The sequence below is a fragment of the Entelurus aequoreus genome, linkage group LG12 (genome assembly GCF_033978785.1).
Source record: "Entelurus aequoreus isolate RoL-2023_Sb linkage group LG12, RoL_Eaeq_v1.1, whole genome shotgun sequence".
NCBI classification, from domain to species: domain Eukaryota; kingdom Metazoa; phylum Chordata; class Actinopteri; order Syngnathiformes; family Syngnathidae; genus Entelurus; species Entelurus aequoreus.
Window position 1 is genome coordinate 53000614 of NC_084742.1, and position 24176 is coordinate 53024789.

The following is a 24176-nucleotide window of genomic DNA, read 5'->3' on the forward strand; positions in this document are numbered from 1 at the left end:
TACTATGAATTTAAGAATAGTTTGAATGTCGGAATGGTTTGAATGTTGAAGAGTTTAAATTCCAGGAGAAACGGAATTTGGTTTGGAACTTAGGAAAGTGTTAGTTGGATGAGTGGAATATGTTGATGTTGGAATGGTTTGAATAGGTTGAAATATGTGCAAATTGTGGAAGTTTAAGAAAATGGACAATTCATTTTGAACGGTGAAAATGTCCCTGAAAACTGGGAACTATGGGAAATCCAGGATTTTTTTTTAATTGTTGAAGGAGAGCACACAATTTTGAACAGGCTGGATATTTTGGAGTTGAAACCGTTTCAATCGGATGAAAAATGTGGGAATTGTGGAACTTTGAAGAATGTCCCATTGGTTTAATATCTGTGCTGTAAAGTTCAAATTTGAATGACAATAAAAAGGAAGTCTAAGTCTTTAAATGGGAATTTCCCAAAAATGTGGAAATTTCAGTAAAAGCAAAAATTTTTTTGAAAATGGTAAAAAAAAAACAAAACTTGAATACTCTGAATGAGTTGAAATGGTTGGTGTTAAAAATGTTCTAATCGGTGGAGAAATGTTGAAGTAGTAACATGTTAAATTGAGAAATTGAATTTTGGGAAAACCGGGAATTTTTCCAGTTCAAAAAATAACTTTGTTTTTTTTCCTAATTAAGAGGAATGTTTTGAAGGTGGCACAGTTGAAGTGGGTTGAAAAACGTGGGAGGAGTAGTCACCAGAAAAAAGGGTGCAATTGGCATAGGAAAACCAGGAATTCTGGAAAATCCTGGAATTGTTTTGAACTTGGAAAAAAGGGTAGTTTGGATATCCAGGATGGTGGAATGTGTTGAAGGTGGAATGGTTTTAATCGGTTTAAAAATTTGGAAATGGCGGAGGTTTGAAAAATGGCCAATTCATTTTGAATGGGAAAAATGTCCTGGAAAACCTGGAATTCTGAGAAATCTGGGAATTTTTGGAATTTGTCAAGGGAAAGCCCGCAATTCCTGAATAGGCTGAACAGTTTGAAGTTGGAACGGTTTGAATCGGGTGAAAAATGTGGAAGGTAGAGCTCGCCAAAATCTGGAGAAGAAGAAGAAGTTGAAGAAGTTGAGTAAGTAGATGAATTTTGGTGTACAAAACCTTTGGAGCATTCACACAATTAAAGACGCAAAAATAAACATTTAATATTGGAATGGTAGCCCCTGAATGGTAATGGAATCGTGAGGTGCACACAGATTCCTGTGTTTACTCTGAAACTTCAACATGACAACTTAAATGAGTACTCAAACCTCAAAGTAATCAATTGTACTTCTAAATGTGAGAGCGTAGTAGGTGAAGTCTGCATCCACAGTTAAATGTTTACCTGCTTCAGCGCCAGGTTGCCCATTATCAAATTCCACTTCTCTATGGGAGAGTCCATCTTGCCCACATTCACCTGCGTGCAAGAAATACAAGAAGGACAAACAGTCATGAAGTCAAGTGCAGCTTTGATGCTTAACTACTTGTTACTCGGAATGTTTGCGTCTCTATTAGCATGCTTTTGTTTTGAGCTTCAATAGGACATGATAATGGAGCCGGTTTTTCTTGTTGGCTCGCAAGGAAGGAACGGTGCTGATATCGTTGTTACTTGACAGACGTCAAATGGACAGGATTTACTTCAAGAGAAGTTGGAGAACACAAACAAAAAGAAACCGCTGTGAAAGAGCAAAGACAGCACGTTCAGTTGAAGGTTTAACCATGTTCACACGCCAAAAGCTAGCTTCATGACGCAGACTATAATTGGGCTATTAGTCCACACTTTAGGTGCCAGCACTTGTGCCTTGGAGTAAAGAGAGGAGAACAATGCTGACTCTGCGAGGAATGTGGGCCCACAACCAAATGACGAGAATTCTACTGACTGGGTTTTGACAAGTGGCAACTCCTACTGACTAATCTTGACATTCTTTCATTTCTGTCCTGCTGTGCTCGATAAATCTTCCTGAAAACCGAGCAAAATGCCAATATGTGTTGGACCTCAGATGTGGAATGCAGGCAGGCTAAGTAACTGTGTCACTATTTCACATGCTGTCTCGAGGATGTCATGTGCGGCACAAAAGTACATGGATATGAAAGTAGTGAGACACACATCTTGACTGAACGACATGACACCTTCATGAGTGTACATCGCCACCAAGAAATGTTCTATTGCCTCTCCTGAAAGTGAAATTGTTTGGTTGGGCATGTCTAAAAATAGCTTTTCAGGATAGCAGTGTGACGACAAACAACCTTTTTTTTTTTTTTAACGAGAGAACAAACCTGTGACAAGTTAGATGTTTTTGATTGTTCACATTAGGGCTGCAACTAACTGTCACGACTTGGACCTTGGCGTGGATTGTTTTTCCGTGGTGCAAAGCAACTTAACTGGACATGACGTGCAGGTGGGGACATGTTTTAATATTTAAACTCAAAAGGCTCAAAAGGGTATAAACAAAAGGCGCTCACAGCGGAGGTAAAAAACTTGACTAGGAAAACAAAAGGCGCGCACAATGGCGGAGAACTATGAACATTAAACAAAAACTTACGTGACAAGGAACTGTGAACATGGCATGAAGAAGCGTGATCATAAAGGGTGCAGAGCATAAATGTGGAGCATGAATGTGATGTCGCCAGGACGAACAACAGAAACAGAAAAGCTTATATAGTGACATGATCAGTGAAAACAGGTGCGTGACTCTAACCGTGAACAGGTGCGTGACATGACAATGTGAACCAGGTGAAACTAATGGTTGCTATGGTGACAAATAAAAGTGCACAAAAAGTCCAAAACCAAATCCGAACATGACTAAAACAAAACATAATCACAGACATGACACTAACAACTAATTTGATAATCGATTAATCTGTCGATTATTACTTTGATTGATCGATTAATAATCAGATAAAAGAGACAAACTACATTTCTATCCTTTCCAGTATTTTATTGAAGAAAAAACAGCATACTGGCACCATACTTATTTTGATTATTGTTTCTCAGCTGTTTGTAAATGTTGCAGTTTATAAATAAAGGTTTATAAAATAAAAAAAAAATAACAAAAATAAAAAAAGTAGCCTCCGCGCATGCGCATAGCATAGATCCAACGAATCGATGACTAAATTAATCGCCAACTATTTTTATAATCGATTTAATCGATTAGTTGTTGCAGCCCTAGTTCACATAGGAAATAGTCAACCTGTGTGTGTGTTTGTTTGTCTTTATGACATTGTGGGGACCAGCATCGGACAGCACAGTCACAGTGTGGGGACCAAAATCTGTGTGTACGTGCGAGTAAGGTCTGGGCAATATGGCCTCAAAATATCATCTTTCATCACTTTTTAAAGAAACTAATGAATGCAAATTGAGTTCGGCGAGGCCATGGAAAACGACTTCCGGACGGCTTCGAAGCGATTCTGGACCACCATCCGCCGCCTCAGGAAGGGGAAGCAGTGCACTGTCAACACCGTGTATGGTGCGGATGGTGTTCTGCTGACCTCGACTGCGGATGTTGTGGATCGGTGGAGGGAATACTTCGAAGACCTCCTCAATCCCACCGACACGTCTTCCTATGAGGAAGCAGTGCCTGGGGAATCTGTGGTGGGCTCTCCTATTTCTGGGGCTGAGGTTGCTGAGGTAGTTAAAAAGCTCCTCGGTGGCAAGGCCCCAGGGGTGGATGAGATCCACCCGGAGTTCCTTAAGGCTCTGGATGCTGTGGGGCTGTCTTGGTTGACAAGACTCTGCAGCATCGCGTGGACCTCGGGGGCGGTACCTCTGGATTGGCAGACCGGGGTGGAGGTTCCTCTCTTTAAGAAGGGGAACCGGAGGGTGTGTTCCAACTATCGTGGGATCACACTCCTCAGCCTTCCCGGTAAGGTCTATTCGGGTGTACTGGAGAGGAGGCTACGCCGGATAGTCGAACCTCGGATTCAGGAGGGACAGTGTGGTTTTCGTCCTGGTCGTGGAACTGTGGACCAGCTCTATACTCTCGACAGGGTCCTTGGGGGTGCATGGGAGTTTGCCCAACCAGTCTACATGTGCTTTGTGGACTTGGAGAAGGCATTCGACCGTGTCCCTCGGGAGGTCCTGTGGGGAGTGCTCAGAGAGTATGGGGTAACGGACTGTCTGATTGTGGCTGTCCGCTCCCTGTACGATCAGTGTCAGAGCTTGGTCCGCATTGCCGGCAGTAAGTCGGACACGTTTCCAGTGAGGGTTGGACTCCGCCAAAGCTGCCCTTTGTCACCGATTCTGTTCATAACTTTTATGGACAGAATTTCTAGGCACAGTCAAGGCGTTGAGGGGATCTGGTTTGGTGGCTGCAGGATTAGGTCTCTGCTTTTTGCAGATGATGTGGTCCTGATGGCTTCATCTGGCCAGGATCTTCAGCTCTCACTGGATCGGTTCGCAGCAGAGTGTGAAGCGACTGGGATGAGAATCAGCACCTCCAAGTCCGAGTCCATGGTTCTTGCCTGGAAAAGGGTGGAGTGCCATCTCCGGGTTGGGGAGGAGACCCTGCCCCAAGTGGAGGAGTTCAAGTACCTAGGAGTCTTGTTCACGAGTGAGGGAAAAGTGGATCGTGAGATCGACAGGCGGGTCGGTGTGGCGTCTTCAGTAATGCGGACGCTGTATCGGTCCGTTGTGGTGAAGAAGGAGCTGAGCCGGAAGGAAAAGCTCTCAATTTACCGGTCGATCTACGTTCCCATCCTCACCTATGGTCATGAGCTTTGGGTCATGACCGAAAGGACAAGATCACGGGTACAAGCGGCCGAAATGAGTTTCCTCCGCCGGGTGGCGGGGCTCTCCCTTAGAGATAGGGTGAGAAGCTCTGCTATCCGGGGGGAGCTCAAAGTAAAGCCACTGCTCCTCCACATCGACAGGAGCCAGATGAGGTGGTTAAGGCATCTGGTCAGGATGCCACCCGAACGCCTCCCTCGGGAGGTGTTTAGGGCACGTCCAACCGGTAGGAGGCCACGGGGAAGACCCAGGACATGTTGGGAAGACTATGTCTCCCGGCTGGCCTGGGAATGCCTCGGGATCCCCCGGGAGGAGCTGGACGAAGTGGCTGGGGAGAGGAAAGTCTGGGCTTCCCTGCTTAGGCTGCTGCCCCCGCGACCCGACCTCGGATAAGCGGAAGAAGATGGATGGATGGATGGATGAATGCAAATGACAGAGATCATTCGAAACAAGTTTCACATTTATTTTTACTGGCTCTTACTCTTAGCAAAATTAACATTAGTTAAAGTCAGTTCTTTTTTAGAACATTTACCGTATTTTTCGGAGTATAAATCGCTCCGGAGTATAAATCGCACCGGCCGAAAATGCATAATAAAGAAGGAAAAAAACATATATAAGTCGCACTGGAGTATAAGTCGCATTTTTTGGGGAAATGTATTTGATAAAATCCAACACCAAGAATAGACATTTGAAAGGCAATTAAAAATAAATAAAGAATAGTGAACAACAGGCTGAATAAGTGTACGTTATATGAGGCATAAATAACCAACTGAGAACGTGCCTGGTATGTTAACGTAACATATTATGGTAAGAGTCATTCAAATAACTATAACATATAGAACATGCTATACGTTTACCAAATCATCTGTCACTCCTGATCGCTAAATCCGATGAAATCTTATACGTCTAGTCTCTTACGTGAATGAGCTAAATAATATTATTTGATATTTTACGGTAATGTGTTAATAATTTCACACATAAGTCGCTCCTGAGTATAAGTCGCAGCCCAGGCCAAACTATGAAAAAAACTGTGACTTATAGTCCGAAAAATACGGTATTAATTGGACTTTGTATTAAAAAATATATATTTTAAATGAAACTACAGATTAAAAGTGTAGCTATCGTTGCTAATCTGGAATATGCTGTGACTGTGATGATTTTGCTCGTATGTTGATCAATATGCATTGTCCTAAACAAATTAGGTTATTTAATATAGACCTTCTTCCTATGGGGGACTAAACTTCTGTCTCGAATAAAACAGTTCTGCAAACAAAAATGTAGGATTTAGGTCTGTTTAGTTTTAATGGGTGGATAAAAGCAGAGTAACTGCTTTAATGATCGTTTTACACTGTGCAACTTTTTAATGGTACCTTGTGTAAATGATTCCCACACAGTAAGATGCTTTTTGGCTGCACTTTGTTTGTTGTTATGTTGTTGTTCTCCTCAAACAGTTGCATTTCCCGCACTCGACTGGATGCTTCGGTTTCAGGTGCTAGAATAGGTTTGTTGTTCCCCTGTCTTTTTTTAAACAAACTTTGCAGCGTGCCGTTGTTTGTTCCACGCCTGTTGCCACAAAACCAAACCACTGACGACACTGTTCTTTGAAACAAACATCACACTCTTGTTTGCGTTAGCATTAGCCATGTTGTGCTGTGTGTGGGGGGGGGATCTCCCTAAGGAAATAAGGGGGAGCGCGGAAGCTACGGAGGCTCCTGGGGGTAAAAAGTATGCCGGCTCAAGAGGAGAAAAAAAAAATATATACCGTATTTTCCGGACCATAGGGCGCACTGCCGATGAGCAGTTGAGTCAGGTCTATTTTCACACAAAAGGCGCACCAGATTATAGTGCGCAATAAAGGGGTCATATATGTATATATATATATTTCTAAATGTAAAACACTTCCTTGTGGTCTACATAACATGTAATGGTGGTTATTTAGTCAAAATTTGCATAGATTATGTTTTGCAGATCATCTTCAAGTCGCTTTCTGACAGTCTCTTCCGGATGCGCCGTTTTGTGGGCGGTCTTATTTACGTGGCTCACCTTCGACAGCGTCTTTTCTCCGTCATTTTTGTTGTAGCGATGTAGCGTGCAAGGACGGGAGTGGAAGAAGTGTCAAAAGATGGAACTAACTGTTTTAATGACATTCAGACTTTACTTCAATCAACAACAGAGCAGCATCTCCTCATCCATGGCTCACTAGTGCAACAACAACGCCGGAAACGTGTCCCGTGAAAAACTAGCCGACCGGAACTCTCTAATAACTAAAGATCCTTGGGTGAATAATGTAAACTCACTAAGTGTTTTAGCACTTTCATGGCGAGTTTACTGACAGATATAAGTAAGAACTAGAGATGTCCGATATTATCGGCCGATAAATGCTTTAAAATGTAATATCGGAAATTATCGGTATCTGGGTTTTTTTATAATCAGTATCGGGTTTTTTGGGGGTTTTTTAATTAAATCAACATAAAAAACACAAGATACACTTACAATTAGTGCACCAACCCAAAAAACCTCCCTCCCCCATTTACACTCATTCACACTCATTCACACTAAAGGGTTGTTTCTTTCTGTTATTAATATTCTGGTTCCTACATTATATATCAATATATATCAATACAGTCTGCAAGGGATACAGTCCGTAAGCACACATGATTGTGCATGCTGCTGGTCCACTAATAGTACTAACCTTTAACAGTTAATTTTACTCATTTTCATTAATTACTAGTTTCTATGTAACTGTTTTTATATTGTTTTACTTTTTTTATTCAAGAAAATGTTTTAAATGTATTTATCTTTTTTTTTTAAAAAACGACCTTATCTTCACCATACCTGGTTGTCCAAATTAGGCATAATTATGTGTTAATTCCACGACTGTATATATCTGTATCGGTTGATATCGGTATCGGTTGATATCGGTATCGGTAATTAAGAGTTGGACAATATCGGAATATCGGATAGCCGTTATCGGACATCCATAGTAAGAACTTTACACAACTTTATATTAAAAATGGCAACAGCGGAGAAACAGAAGAAGAAGCGGACTACAAAGATAGACGTGCGCAAATTTTCAGGACTTATGCAGATCCCAAATACAGATCAGCAGGTACCAGAAGGTAAGAAAAGTTGCTTTTGCATAATATTGCGAAACAAAACACCAGATATGTCTTACCTTGTACACACACCATAATAATACTCCTATGTTGAAGCACAGTACAATCCATCAAGCGGTGCAGCTTCATAGCTTACCAGAGACGTACTAAAAGATTTTTGAGCGCTGTGTGTAATGTTCTATATATTTTCAATGGAACATTTAAATTTTGGTGTTGTTTACTTGAGTCATATTGCAGTCTACACGTATCTCTTATGTGTGACTGCCATCATATTGCAGTCTACATGTATCTCTTATGTGTGACTGCCATCTACTGGTCACACTTATAATTTCACCATGTACCAAATAAAATGGCTTTGAGGTCGGTAAGGACAACCAAAATGATTCCGTATGTTAGGCGCACCGGGTTATAAGGAGCACTGTCGAGTTTTGAGAAAATACAATTATTTTAAGTGCGCCTTATAGTCCGAAAAATACGGTATGTATTTTTTTTTTTTTTTTAAATCTTCTACAACAAGAAACTTGAACTTTTGGGTCAAATCCAATTTTTCGCCCAAGTGTAGTGTGTGCGAGTTCTGAATCTCACCGCCGTGGAGAGGCGCGAGGCCAGAGTCATCTCCAGGTTGCCCTTCAGGCCGAGAAGTGCCGGAACCAGGATGAAGATCTCTGTAATGTACTGGAACGCCTCCCAGTGCTGTGGGCGAGAGAAGGGAGTAAGAGACCATTCATTAATAGTCTGAAACCAAGACAGGACAACTAACAACCTTGCACAGTACTTGTGACCCCCCCCCCGTCCCCGTCCCCCGTCCCCAAACAACTGCCTTTACTTTTTAATCTTTCTAGTAGACTCGGTTGACATTGCAAATCAAAACTCTCTATAAGCTTAAGTAGCTGCAAGCGACGCGTCAATGAAAGCCGTTCAATCGTTCTCCTGGCAGTGAATTCAGCAAAGGTGATTAAACGCTGGATGTGAACTGACAGGTTGGTCATCGTCTTTGCCAAGTCAAACAAACATTAGGATGATCAAAAAAAAATAAAAATGCAGCAATGGCCCGAGAGAATGTATAACAGAGTACGAGGGCCCTCTCTTGTTATACACGTTGCTTATGCAAAATGATATGTCATTACAAGTGCTTCAATATGCTGGCTTTAGGGTGTGCACCTCACGTAGATGACACCAGCAAACATGGCGAGGAAGTGCATGTTTACAATAAATATTGTTGGTTTGTTTGTTCTAGATAAAGAAGGAAAAAACTAATTTTTTAACTGCGATAAACAAAAATTAAATAAACACAAATCTTTTTTTACCAAAAAAAAATTACAAAAAAACAAACTTAAAAACTAAACATTTTTTTTTGGAATTAAAACAAATATATTTACTATTTCAACACTTTAAAAAAAGTGCACACTATTATGCATTAATAAAGCATTAGTAGATACCTAATTCATAATTTATAAAGCATATTTCTGACATGAATACTCACTAGTGTGCGGTTTATAAACACAGTTATAAATATAACCATGAGTACTTGGGATGCTTTTTGCCGATATCCGATATTCCGATATTGTCCAACTCTTTAATTACCGATACCGATATCAACCGATACGGATATCAACCGATACCGATATATACAGTTGTGGAATTAACACATTATTATGCCTAATTTGGACAACCAGGTATGGTGAAGATAAGGTCCTTTTTTAAATAATTAATTAAATAAAATAAGATAAATAAATTTAAAAAAAATTCTTGAATAAAAAAGAAAGTAAAACAATATAAAAACAGTTACATAGAAACTAGTAATTAATGAAAATTAGTCAAATTAACTGTTAAAGGTTAGTACTATTAGTGGACCAGCAGCACGCACAATCATGTGTGCTTACGGACTGTATCCCTTGCAGACTGTATTGATATATATTGATGTATAATGTAGGAACCACAATATTAATAACAGAAGGAAACAACCCTTTTGTGTGAATGAGTGTGAATGGGGGAAGGAGGTTTTTTGGGTTGGTGCACTAATTATAAGTGTATCTTGTGTTTTTAATGTTGATTTAATAAAAAACAAAACAAAAATAAATAAATAAAAAGAATAAAAAAAACGATACCGATAATAAAAAAAACAATACCGATAATTTCCCATATTACATTTTAAAGCATTTATCGGCCGATAATATCGGCAGGCCGATATTATCGGACATCTCTAATGAGTACATGTTAGACTACTGTATGTGTAAGTGCATGTAGAGACATTAAAGGCCTACTGAAACCCACTACTACCGACCACGCAGTCTGATAGTTTATATATCAATGATGAAATCTTAACATTGAAACACATGCCAATACAGCCGGGTTAACTTATAAAGTGCAATTTTAAAATTCCCGCCACACTTCCGGTTGAAAAACTCCTTTGGATATGATTTATGCGTGTGACGTCACAAAATCCACGGAAGTGGTTGTACCCCATCGGACCCGATACAAAAACCTCTTGTTTTCTTCGACAAAATTCCACAGTATTCTGGACATCTGTGTTGGTGAATCTTTTGCAATTTGTTTAATGAACAATGGAGGCTGCAAAGAAGAACGTTGTAGGTGGGATCGATCTGTGTCTTACCGGCTAAGTACAATACTTACAGCAACACAACAAGGACTAGCAGACGCCTAGCCGATGCTTGCCGCCAAACCCACGGATGAAGTCCTTCGTCGCGCTGTTGATCGCTGGAACGCAGGTGAGCACGGCTGTTGATGGGAAGATGAGGGCTGGCTGGTGTAGGTGGAGCGCTAATGTTTTTATCATAGTTCTGTGAGGTCCGGTTGCTAAGTTGCTAAATTAGCCTTAGCGTCGTTAGCAACAGCATTGTTAAGCCCTACCAGGCTGAGAATTTTTAACCGTGTAGTTACATGTACATGGTTTAATAGTATTGTTGATCTTCTGTCTATCCTTCCAGTCAGGGGTTTCTTTATTTTGTTTCGATCTTCATTTGAGAACGATGCTATCACGTTAGCTCAGTAGCTAAGTGTGTTACCGATGTATTGTCTTGGAGATAAAAGTCACTTTAAATGTCCATTTCGCGTGCTCGACTCTCATTTTCAAGAGGATATAGTATCCGAGGTGGTTTAAAATACAAATCTGTGATCCGCAATAGAAAAAGGAGAGAGTACATAGTTCTGTGAGGTCCGGTTGCTAAGTTGCTAAATTAGCCTTAGCGTCGTTAGCAACAGCATAGTTAAGCCTTACCAGGCTGAGAATTTTTAACCGTGTAGTTACATGTACATGGTTTAATAGTATTGTTGATCTTCTGTCTATCCTTCCAGTCAGGGGTTTATTTATTTTGTTTCTATCTGCATTTGAGAACGATGCTATCACGTTAGCTCAGTAGCTAAGTGTGTCACCGATGTATTGTCTTGGAGATAAAAGTCACTTTAAATGTCCATTTCGCGTGCTCGACTCTCATTTTCAAGAGGATATAGTATCCAAGGTGGTTTAAAATACAAATCCGTGATCCACAATAGAAAAAGGAGAGAGTGTGGAATCCAATGAGCCAGCTTGTACCTAAGTTACGGTCAGAGCGAAAAAAGATACGTCCATCACTGCCTCTCAAGTCCTTCACTGTAACGTTCCTCATCTACGAATCTTTCATCCTCGCTCAAATTAATGGGTAATCGTCACTTTCTCGGTCTGAATCTCTCTCGCTCCATTGTAAACAAAGGAAAATTGTGAGGAATATTACCTCCTGTGACGTCACGCTACTTCCGGTACAGGCAAGACTTTTTTTATCAGCGAGCAAAAGTTGCGAACTTTATCGTCGATTTTCTCTACTAAATCCTTTCAGCAAAAATATGGCAATATCGCGAAATGATCAAGTATGACACATAGAATGGATCTGCTATTCCCATTTAAATTTTAAAAAATCATTTCAGTAGGCCTTTAACAAAAGTGTTATCACATGCTTTAGGGATGTAAATATCGTTGTGATGGGCGATTCAATTCACATCACGATACCATGGTTACAATGCAATTCAGTAACGATTCATTAATAAAACAGAACGATTCGATGTGATTTCAGTTAGTGTATGAACGATGCTATATGATTTGCTTTATTGTATGAACAATTTGATCTATTATATGAACGATTCGATGCAATTTGATTTAGTGTATGAACGATTCGATACGATTCGATTTAGTGTATGAACGATTTGATACGATTCCATTTAGTGTGTAAACGATTCAATACGATTTGATTTAATGTATAACAATTCGATATGTTTCGATCTTATGTATGAACAGTTCAATACGGTTCGATTTAATGGATGAACGATTCAATACGATTCGATTTAGTGTATGAACAATGTGATACGATTCAATTTAGTGTATGAACGATTTGATACAATTCCATTTAATGGATGAACGATCCAATACGATTCAATTTAGTGTATGAACAATGTGATATGATTCGATTTAGTGTATGAACGATTTGATACGATTCGATTTAATGTATGAACGATTCAATACGATTCGATTTAATGGATGTTCTATTGTATGAACGATTCGATTTAGTGTATGAAGGATCCAATATGATTTGATTTAGTGTACAAACAATTTGATATGTTTCGATGTATTGTATGAACGATTCAATAAGATTCGATTTAGTGTATGAATGACTTGATATGATTCGATTTAGTGTATGAACGATTTGATACGATTCGATTTAGTGTATGAACGATTTGATATGATTCGATTTAATGGATGAACGATTCAATACGATTTAATTTAGTGTATGAACAATGTGATATGATTCAATTTAGTGTATGAACGATTTGATACGATTCGATATAATGTATGAACGATTCAATACGATTCGATTTAATGGATGAACGATTCAATACGATTCGATTTAGTGTATGAACAATGCGAGATGACTTGATTTAGTGTACAAATGAACAAATCATATCAATCAAACATCATTTTGGTAAATAAAGGTGTATAATGTGGTGTTCCCTAGTACTAGACGGTCTTACCTAAACATCATTTTGGTAAATAAAGGTGTATAATGTGGTGTTCCCGAGTACTAAACGGTCTTACCTAAACATCATTTTGGTAAATAAAGGTGTATAATGTGGTGTTCCTGAGTACTAGACGGTCTTACCTAAACATCATTTTGGTAAAGTGTACAATGTGGTGTTCCCGAGTACTAGACGGGTCTTACCTAAACATAATTTTGGTAAATAAAGGTGTATAATGTGGTGTTCCCTAGTACTAGACCATCTTACCTAAACATCATTTTGGTAATAAAAGGTGTATAATGTGGTGTTCCCGAGTACTAGACGGTCTTACCTAAACATCATTTTGGTAAATAAAGGTGTATAATGTGGTGTTCCCAAGTACTAGACGGTCTTACCTAAACATTATTTTGGTAAATAAAAAAGTATAATGTGGTGTTCCTGAGTACTAGACGGTCTTACCTAAACATAATTTTGGTAAAGTGTATAATGTGGTGTTCCCGAGTACTAGACGGGTCTTATCTAAACATAATTTTGGTAAATAAAGGTGAATAATGTGGTGTTCCTGGATACTAGACGGTCTTACCTAAACATAATTTTGGTAAAATCAAGGTGTATAATGTGGTGTTCCTGAGTACTAGACAGTCTTACCTAAACATCATTTTGGTAAATCAAGGTGTATAATGTGGTGTTCCTGAGTACTAGACGGTCTTACCTAAACATAATTTTGGTAAGGTGTATAATGTGGTGTTCCCAAGTACTAGACGGTCTAACCAATGTTTCCCATAAACTGCCAAGATACCTGTGGCGGTGGGGGCGTGGCTATGGTCGTGGCTATGGGCGTGGTCACCATGACATCACCGAGTAATTTGCATAATTTACTACAATGATATCATTTTCTCTAAAAAGGCTCAAAAAATGTATACTTGCTAATTAATAATAACAGTTTTGTTTTAAACGTCCATCCATCCATCCATTTTACATTATAATTACAACACTTTATGTACATATTTATATACAGATTTGAACAATAACTTATTCACTGAAATATATTTATTGTGGTTCTTACAAAAAATATATCTTATAAAAATATAAAAGCTAAAATGTCTCTTAAAGCTCTGCCCCTTTAATTAGTGCATACTAAATAATTTTACTTTAGCCTACTACTACAACCATATTATTTACCAGCAACATAAAGTGAAACAGAGGCAGAGGTGTCCTGCCACAGTCAGTAACAAATAAACAGAAAAAAGTAGTGGTGGTAGATAGACACAGAGCTTCATCAAACATCTGATCCACTGAACAATGAGCTCCAAAAATCTTGATCCTACACTTCTCTTTTGTAAAGTAAATCTGAACAGCCGATATGGGCATCTACATCAACTATATGATTTGCCAGAGAAGCTGGACAGGACAAAAAAATAAAAAATAAAAAAATAAATAAAATTTTAAAAAAAATCTATTTGTGGCGGCCTTAATTCTTTCGTGGCGGGCCGCAACAAATAAATGAATGGGAAACACTGCTAACCTAAACATCATTTTGGTAAGGTGTATAATGTGGTGTTCCTGAGTACTAGACGGTCTTACCTAAACATCATTTTGGTAAATAAAGGTGTATAATGTGGTGTTCCTGAGTACTAGACGGTCTTACCTAAACATCATTTTGGTAAGGTGTATAATGTGGTGTTCCCGAGTACTAGACGGCCTTACCTAAACATAATTTTGGTAAATAAAGGTGAATAATGTGGTGTTCCTGGGTACTAGACGGTCTTACCTAAACATAATTTTGGTAAATAAAGGTGTATAATGTGGTGTTCCCGAGTACTAGACGGTCTTACCTAAACATCATTTTGGTAAATAAAAGGTGAATAATGTGGTGTTCCTGGGTACTAGACGGTCTTACCTAAACATCATTTTGGTAATAAAAGGTATATAATGTGGTGTTCCCGAGTACTAGACGGTTCTACCTAAAAATCATTTTGGTAAATAAAAGGTGTATAATGTGGTGTTCCTGGGTACTAGACGGTCTTACCTAAACATCATTTTGGTAAATAAAAGTGTATAATGTGGTGTTCCCGAGTACTAGACGGTCTTACCTAAACATAATTTTGGTAAGGTGTATAATGTGGTGTTCCCTACGAGTACTAGAGTGTCTCACCTAGTCATCATTTAGGTAAATAAACGTGTATAATGTGGTGTTCCCTAGTACTAGACGGTCTTACCTAAACATTATCTTGGTAAATAAAGGTGTATAATGTGGCCTTCCCGAGTACTAGATGGTCTTACCTAAACATCATTTTGGTAAATAAAGGTGTATAATGTGGTGTTCCCGAGTACTAGACGGTCTTACCTAAACATCATTTTGGTAAATAAAAGGTGAATAATGTGGTGTTCCTGGGTACTAGACGGTCTTACCTAAACATCATTTTGGTAATAAAAGGTATATAATGTGGTGTTCCCGAGTACTAGACGGTTCTACCTAAAAATCATTTTGGTAAATAAAAGGTGTATAATGTGGTGTTCCTGGGTACTAAACGGTCTTACCTAAACATCATTTTGGTAAATAAAAGTGTATAATGTGGTGTTCCCGAGTACTAGACGGTCTTACCTAAACATAATTTGGGTAAGGTGTATAATGTGGTGTTCCCTACGAGTACTAGAGTGTCTCACCTAGTCATCATTTAGGTAAATAAACGTGTATAATGTGGTGTTCCCTAGTACTAGACCAGGGGTCGGCAACCCGCGGCTCCGGAGCCGCATGCGGCTCCTTGACCACTCTGATGCGGCTCAGCTACATACATGCCGACCCCCCCGATTTTCCCAGGAGATTTATGGATCTCAGTGTCTCTCATAGATTACTCCCAGGGAAAAAATAATCCTATTTACACTCTTACTTACTAAATAAAGGGCGTGCCCTAATTGCACTGCAGCAATTGTCCTCTATAGCATTTACATACAGCGTGCCAGTCCAGCCACATGTTGCATGTTGTTATTACTTACATACAGGAGACAGCAAAGCATACTTACTCATCAGCCACACAGCTTACACTGACGGTAGCCGTATCAAACAACTTTAACATTGTTACGTTACAAATATGCGCCACACTGTGAACCCACACCAAAAAAGAATGAAAAACACATTTCTGGAGAACATCCCACCGTAACACAACATAAACACAACAGAACCATTACCCAGAATCCCATGCAGCCCTAACTCTTCCGGTCTACATTATACACCCCCGCTACCACCAAATCCCCCCACACATCAACCCCCGCCCCTCTCCGTGCGTTGGTTGAGCGGAAGAGTTAGGGCTGCATGGGATTCTGGGTATTGGTACCGTCAGTGTAAGATGTGTAGCTGCTGAGTTAGTAGCCTTGCTGTCTCTTACGTGAGCAAGCTAGAACAGCATTCCACTTGTGGTCGAGCAGGTACACTGTCAGGGCAGACTGTAGAGGGCGCCAAATGTAGTGTCATCACGCTCTGATATTCGAGAGTCTCCCGGGAAAAATTAGAGGGTTGGCAAGTATGACGCTATCAAGCGGCTATCAAGCGACATTCATTCAAAACTCGCGGGCTGCACTAACATCAAATTTCCACATTAAAGTGCGTGCCGGTGCGTGTGTCTGAGACCCCTGGTTAACATAGCACAAAGCATGTAAGCTTTGTATGCGGTGATTTTCATTTTAAATTTTAAATTTTTTTTTGTGGCTCCCATTACTTTCTATAATTTGTGAAACTTGCCAAAATGGCTCTTTGAGTGGTAAAGGTTGCCGACCCCTGTACTAGACGGTCTTACCTAAACATCATTTTGGTAAATAAAAGTGTATAATGTGGTGTTCCAGAGTACTAGACGGTCTTACCTAAACATAATTTTGGTAAGATGTATAATGTGGTGTTCCCTAGTACTAGACGGTCTTACCTAAACATTACCTTGGTAAATAAAGGTGTATAATGTGGCCTTCCCGAGTACTAGATGGTCTTACCTAAACATCATTTTGGTAAATATAAGGTGAATAATGTGGTGTTCCTGGGTACCAGACGGTCTTACCTAAACATCATTTTGGTAAATAAAAGTGTATAATGTGGTGTTCCAGAGTACTAGACGGTCTTACCTAAACATCATTTTGGTAAGGTGAATAATGTGGTGTTCCTGGGTACTAGACGGTCTTACATAAACATCATTTTGGTAAATAAAGGTGTATAATATGGTGTTCCCTGGTACTAGACGGTCTTACCTAAACATCATTTTGGTAATAAAAGGTGTATAATGTGGTGTTCCCAAGTACTAGACGGTCCTACCTAAAAATCATTTTGGTAAATAAAGGTGTATAATGTGGTGTTCCCAAGTACTAGACAGTCTTACCTAAAAATAATTTTGGTAAATAAAAGTGTATAATGTGGTGTTCCCGAGCACCAGACGGTCTCACCTGCACCACGTCCAGCACCATGCCGGCTGACACAGTTCCAAAACCGGCCAGCAGGAAAGGCAGGAGGATCTGGAGCGCCATAGCGAGAGGCGTCTCCTTGGGCAGGATGTGCACCGGTGCCGGCGGTACTTCCTGCTCCTGGTCTTCATGGCCGTCACTCTCCTCCCCGGAAAGTCTCCTCTCAGACAACATGGGCTCCATTTCGGAGTAGCTGCCGTCTCCGGCGTCGGGCAAAGTCAGAGAGGAGCGCGAGGCGCGGTCCAACAGCCGTCGGCCTTCCAGGTGAGCCGGCGCCTCTTGTCTGAAGCCGTTCTGGAGCGAGGCGGCCTCTGGCTTGGCGCCCAGGTCGGCCATAGCCAGGCGCTCCTCCTGCAGTTTGCTGTAAGCGTTAGGAACCATGGCCTGCAGCAGCGAAGTGATCCGACCGGATGGTTTGAGAGCCAGAGAACTCCGCCCGCCGGCTGCTGCGCTCATGCGTACTGTGAGGCTGGAGCCCAGGGACTCGCCTAGAGCTCCTCCTAGACTCTGGACACTCATGGTGGCCTCCCACACCGCTCCTCCTCACCTCCCGCTGGACGCGCTACAGGTGCCACACCTTGCTGTGAATGCTTGTAACAAAAAAAAAATTATTACATAAAACTGTTTGATCAGAACTAAGTCAATACTACAACAAAAACAAGTTTGAAATACTTTGCTTTTTTCTCCTAAAGTCCTCCTGTGTCCGAGGAATTTTTCCCCGGCTTTGTAAATATGAACAAAAATACCGCAAAAATGATTGAGGAAATACAAATATGTAATAACTTCAGCATCAACCATATACTGATACTAAATGCTAACTGTTAGCATGCTAACTTTTTTCAACTAATTTTGCAGCAGTAAAACCTCTTACGTGTCGTGTACTGGAAGTACTATTATCACTATTATGTTAGATCCACTATGGACTGGACTCTCACACTATTAACTAGATCCACTATGGACTGGACTCTCACACTATTAACTAGATCCACTATGGACTGGACTCTCACACTATTATGTTAGATCCACTATGGACTAGACTCTCTCACTATTATGTTCGATCCACTATGGACTGGACTCTCACACTATTATGTTAGATCCAGTATGGACTGGACTCTCATACTATTATGTTAGATCCACTATGGACTGGACTCTCACACTGTTATGTTAGATCCACTATGGACTGGACTTTCACAATATTATGTTAGATCCACTATGGACTGGACTCTCACTATTATGTTAGATCCAGTATGGACTGGACTCTCACACTATTATGTTAGATCCACTATGGACTGGACTCTCACTATTATGTTAGATCCACTATGGACTGGACTCTCTCACTATTATGTTCGATCCACTATGGACTGGATTCTCTCACTAGTATGTTAGATCCACTATGGACTGGACTCTCACACTATTATGTTAGATCCACTATGGACTGGACTCTCACACTATTATGTTAGATCCACTTTTGACTGGACTCTCACACTATTAACTAGATCCACTATGAACTGGACTCTCACACTATTATGTTAGATCCACTGTGGACTGGACTCTCAACACTATTTTTTAGATCCACTATGGACTGGACTATCACTATTATGTTAGATCCACTATGGACTGGACACTCCCACTATTATGTTAGATCCACTATGGACTGGACTCTCACACTATTATGTTAGATCCACTATGGACTGGACTCTCACACTATTATGTTAGATCCATTATGGACTGGACTCTCACTATTATGCTATATCCACTATGGACTGGACTCTCACACTATTATGTTAGATCCACTATGGACTGGACTCTCACACTATTATGTTAGATCAGGGGTCACCAACGCGGTGCCCGCGGGCACCAGGTCGCCCGTAAGGACCAGATGAGTCGCCCGCGGGCCTGTTCTAAAAAAAAAATTTTTTAAAAATGTTTTTAAATAAAAAAAAATATTTATTTTTTTTATTATTTTTTTTTTAAAATTAAATCTACATAGAAAAAACACAAGATACACTTTCAATCAGTGCATCAACCCAAACAACCTCCCTCCATGCACACTCATCCACACCCACTCACACAAAAGGGGTTATTTCTTTCTGCTACCAATATTCTGGTTCCCACAACATAGACAACACATCTGCAAGGGACACAGTCTGCTGGTCCACTAACATTTTCATTAATTACTATTTTTTATGTAATTATTTTTATATTGTTTTACTTTCTTTTTTATCCAAGAAAATGTTTTTTATTTATTTATCTTATTTTATTTTTTAAAAAAGGGCCTTATCTTCAACAGACCAGGTTGTCAATGAAATTAGATTTGTTTAAAGGGTTTTTAAAACCAAGTCCAGTCCAGATAATGTCCAAGTCGGACTCAGCAACACACACCTTCATTCATGTACACAGAAAACAATTAGGGAACACAACAGATTGCATATAATTTATAAACAAAATTACATTTTCAAAATAAGCATTTATGTACAGTCCAGATTATGTCCAGGTCACTCAAATTAGGGAACACAACAACAGATATCATATAATCTATAAACATAATTATACTTTCAAAATAAGCCTTTGAGGACTTCTCATCTTTTTTTTAATGTTTTTTGGCATCATTATCGTTTTCAACCATGTAACTTTCTAAAGTTAGAAAATACTGAATAAATGTTTTAAAGAGAGTAATACTAAGTGAATATCTGTTTTTGGCCTTAAAAATAAACATTTTACGGAGTACTATAATTAAATTGACTAAATCATGATTGTCAATGAACTCTCCTAAAATAACAGAAAACACATTAAGCTTCATAAACAAACCAATCCTTAAACACATTTTTTCAACTTCCACCCAAAACAAAGACACAATATGACAATACCAAAACAAATGCAGGGTGGATTCAGACTCCTGACAACAAAATCTGCAATCATCTGACTCTGTCATATTCCATCATTTTAACATTTTCCCTGTGGGCAAGAAGTTATAAATAATTTTAATTTGAAAATAACGATTTTGCACATCGATAGTAGTTTTATAGATTAGTTTGAATATGGCATCCCACGGCAACGGGCAGTCAAAAAAGTCCTCCCATTTTCCATATGTGTTGTATGGGGCAGCCTTCAAAGATTTCTTTATTAAATAAAAATTATATATTTTTCTATTTATTTTAGTTCCTTTTTGCCAACTAGAATTTCTTATTAGAGGTTTACAAACTAATAATTTAGTAGTTCCATAATTAATTATTTGTTTCCATCTTTTCCCAATTACTCCAGTTAGTTGATAAAATGAAAAGCTTGAGCAAGCATCACCATACATAGTTCTAAATTCATCATACTTCAGCATTTTACCATTCTCATTGATAATATCATTGACAAAAATGATTCCTCTTTCAAACATATTTTTCCAAAAGAAAGGCTTTCCATCTATTACAATATTAGAGTTCATCCATATTATCTGCTGCAAAATATCGTCTCTTTTTTCTGGTACATAAAATTGAAAACACCACTATGAGTGGATTGTTTCCTTTATGAACCCCGCCATGTTTCCCAGCAGACTCTCTACATAAGAAAAATGGGAGGGGATCACTTGTAAAAAAGGATACAATTTATTTTGATACATTACATGTTTTTTGTCCAAAAGGACATTTGTGTACCACTCAATGTTTAAATACATCTTTGGAACAATTGATGCTTTTAATGACAGACACATAGCTTCAAGGTTGAGAAGTTTCAGGCCCCCATATTCATACTCTTTGTACAAAACCTTTCTTTTAATCTTTTCTGGTTTGCCGTTCCAGACAAAATCGAAGACCCTCCGCTCATAAATCTTAAAAAAGTTTTGTGATGGAGCTGGTAATGACAAAAACAAATAAATAAATTGAGGAATAATTAACGAGTTGGCAATAGACATTTTACCATACAAGGTTAGGGATTTCCCTTTCCATAATTGCATAATTTTGTCCAGCTTTCTTAGTCGATTATCATAATTTACTGAGCCTAGATCTTCCAGATTTTCTGGGACAACAACACCAAGTATGTTAACTGGTCCATCTGTCCACAAAACAAGCACTTTGCATTCCATTCGAAAGGACGTTCCCTTTAGATTTCCGATCCTTAACATTTTACATTTATCATAATTAAGCTTAAGGCCAGATTGCTGTGAAAATATGTCCAAAAGATTAAGAAGGTTCCGCAAACAATGAGGAAAAATCTTATCTTTGTGAATCAGCCTTTTCTGACATGAACTTCATCAAGAACAAACACAGAACACGCCTCACTGATGCACATCTGCAAGACTCACTCAGAGTTGCAGTGTCAAGTTACACCCCAGAGTACAACACACTAGTTAACAGCATGCAATGCCAGGCTTCCCACTAACTGACAAAGAAACAGATAACAGATTTGGTGTCCAGTTCAAAGTGTGACATGATTTAAAAATTTGAGAGTTTACTTTTGTATTTTACATGAGTTATTATTTGTACAAACATGGTGCAAAGTAATTCATGATTTGTTAAAAAATGTTAGTGGCTAGCTAGTTAAAATGGGATATTGTGATTTCACAAGACTGTCTTAGAAGTGATCATTTGAAAATGTTCAATTTGAAAAATGTGCACTTAGAGAAAATATAAAAATAAAGTGTTGCATATTGATATTTATCTGTTTCTATATATATTTATTGTGAGAAATCATTAAGATGATCAGTGTTTCCACAAAGATAAATATAATTAATTATTAATAATAACAGAGTTAAAGGTAAATTGAGTAAATTGGCTATTTCTGGCAATTTATTTAAGTGTGTATCAAACTGGTAGCCCTTCGCATTAATCAGTACCCAAGAAGTAGCTCTTGGTTTCAAAAAGGTTGGTGACCCCTGTGTTAGATCCACTTTGGACTGGACTCTCACACTATTAACTAGATCCACTATGGACTGGACTCTCACACTATTATGTTAGATCCACTATGGACTGGACTCACACACAATTAACTAGATCCACTATGGACTGGACTCACACACTATTAACTAGATCCACTGTGGACTGGACTCACACACTATTATGTTAGATCCACTATGGACTGGACCCTCACTATTATGTTAGATCCACTATGGACTGGACTCTCACACTATTATGTTAGATCCACTATGGACTGGACTCTCACACTATTATGTTAGATCCACTATGGACTGGACTCTCAACACTATTAACTAGATCCATTATGGACTGGACTCTCACACTATTATGTTAGATCCACTATGGACTGGACTCTTACTATTATGTTAGATCCACTATGGACTGGACTCTCACTATTATGTTAGATCCACTATGGACTGGACTCTCACACTATTATGTTAGATCCACTATGGACTGGACTCGCACACTATTAACTAGATCCACTATGGACTGGACTCTCACACTATTATGTTAGATCCACTATGGACTGGACTCTCACACTATTATGTTAGATCCACTATGGACTGGACTCTCTCACTATTATGTTCGATCCACTATGGACTGGATTCTCTCACTATTATGTTAGATCCACTATGGACTGTACTCACACACTATTAACTAGATCCACTATGGACTGGACTCACACACTATTATGTTAGATCCACTATGGACTGGACTCTCACACTATTATGTTAGATCCACTATGGACTGGACTCTCACACTATTATGTTAGATCCACTATGGACTGGACTCTCACACTATTATGTTAGATCCACTACGGACTGGATTCTCTCACTATTATGTTAGATCCACTATGGACTGGACTCACACACTATTAACTAGATCCACTATGGACTGGACTCTCACACTATTATGTTAGATCCACTATGGACTGGACTCTCACACTATTATGTTAGATCCACTATGGACTGGACTCTCTCACTATTATGTTCGATCCACTATGGACTGGATTCTCTCACTATTATGTTAGATCCACTATGGACTGGACTCACACACTATTAACTAGATCCACTATGGACTGGAGTCACACACTATTATGTTAGATCCACTATGGACTGGACTCTCACACTATTATGTTAGATCCACTATGGACTGGACTCTCACACTATTATGTTAGAACCACTATGGACTGGACTCTCAGTATTATGTTAGATCCACTATGGACTGGACTCTCACTATTATGCTAGATCCACTATGGACTGGACTCTCACACTATTATGTTAGATCCACTATGGACTGGACTCTCAGTATTATGTTAGATCCACTATGGACTGGACTCTCACACTATTATGTTAGATCAACTCAATGTCCATTGCACCGGTCGCCCAAGTTTCCCAAGTTCCAAACCAAAGACTGGTTTTCCTGGAAATTCAAACTCTTCAACATTCAAACTATTCTTCATTCTTACTTAGGGTTGCAAAATTCCGGGAAGATTCAAAGTCATTGAATTATGCAAATGTATGCAAATTACACCACGTGATGTAACCAGTTCAACGTGTACAGATAAATCACAACCATTAGGGGAGGGGCCAATACAAAATATTATTAAAAAGGGTCCACAGGCCTACAAAGAAGTCCTTTAAAGTCATTCTTGTATCCAAGCTCCTCTTTTTTCGTATGAAAGTTCGACACAACTATGAAGTTTGACGTTGACGCAGTCGCCATGTTTACGTTGGTTAGCATTGTGCTATGTTAGCTTCAACGTTAGCTGTGTACAAATGTCGGCGCCTTCCTTCTCCCGCTGAGGGAAAAACGGCAGCAACCAGTGAGCATTGGACCCAAACTCCGACCACGTCCTCAGTATTCAAGTTGAATTACGCGGACTGGAGAAAGTTACCTTGGCGAAGCGGCGCCATCCCAACCGCCGGAGGAGAAGATGCTAATGTATGCTAATGTGGTTAGCGTGATGACAGCCAGTCCAGAC

General features: G+C 39.3%; 1 protein-coding gene across 3 annotated transcripts in view; it reads right to left on the reverse strand.

Annotated features, from left to right (window-relative positions):
- The window catches only part of slc41a2b (solute carrier family 41 member 2b), a 101905-nt gene that overhangs the window by 72800 nt on the left and 4929 nt on the right, over nt 1-24176 (reverse strand). For 2 of the 3 annotated variants that reach the window (XM_062066249.1, XM_062066251.1), the window contains 3 exons: nt 17277-17884; nt 8433-8540; nt 1351-1422 (listed from right to left, as the gene is read on the reverse strand). In XM_062066249.1, the coding sequence (XP_061922233.1) occupies nt 1351-1422; nt 8433-8540; nt 17277-17813 (717 nt within the window). In that variant the 5' untranslated portion in view covers nt 17814-17884. Of the gene's footprint in view, nt 1-1350; nt 1423-8432; nt 8541-17276; nt 17885-24089 lie in introns of all 3 variants that reach the window. The other variant, XM_062066250.1, reaches the window with a different exon arrangement.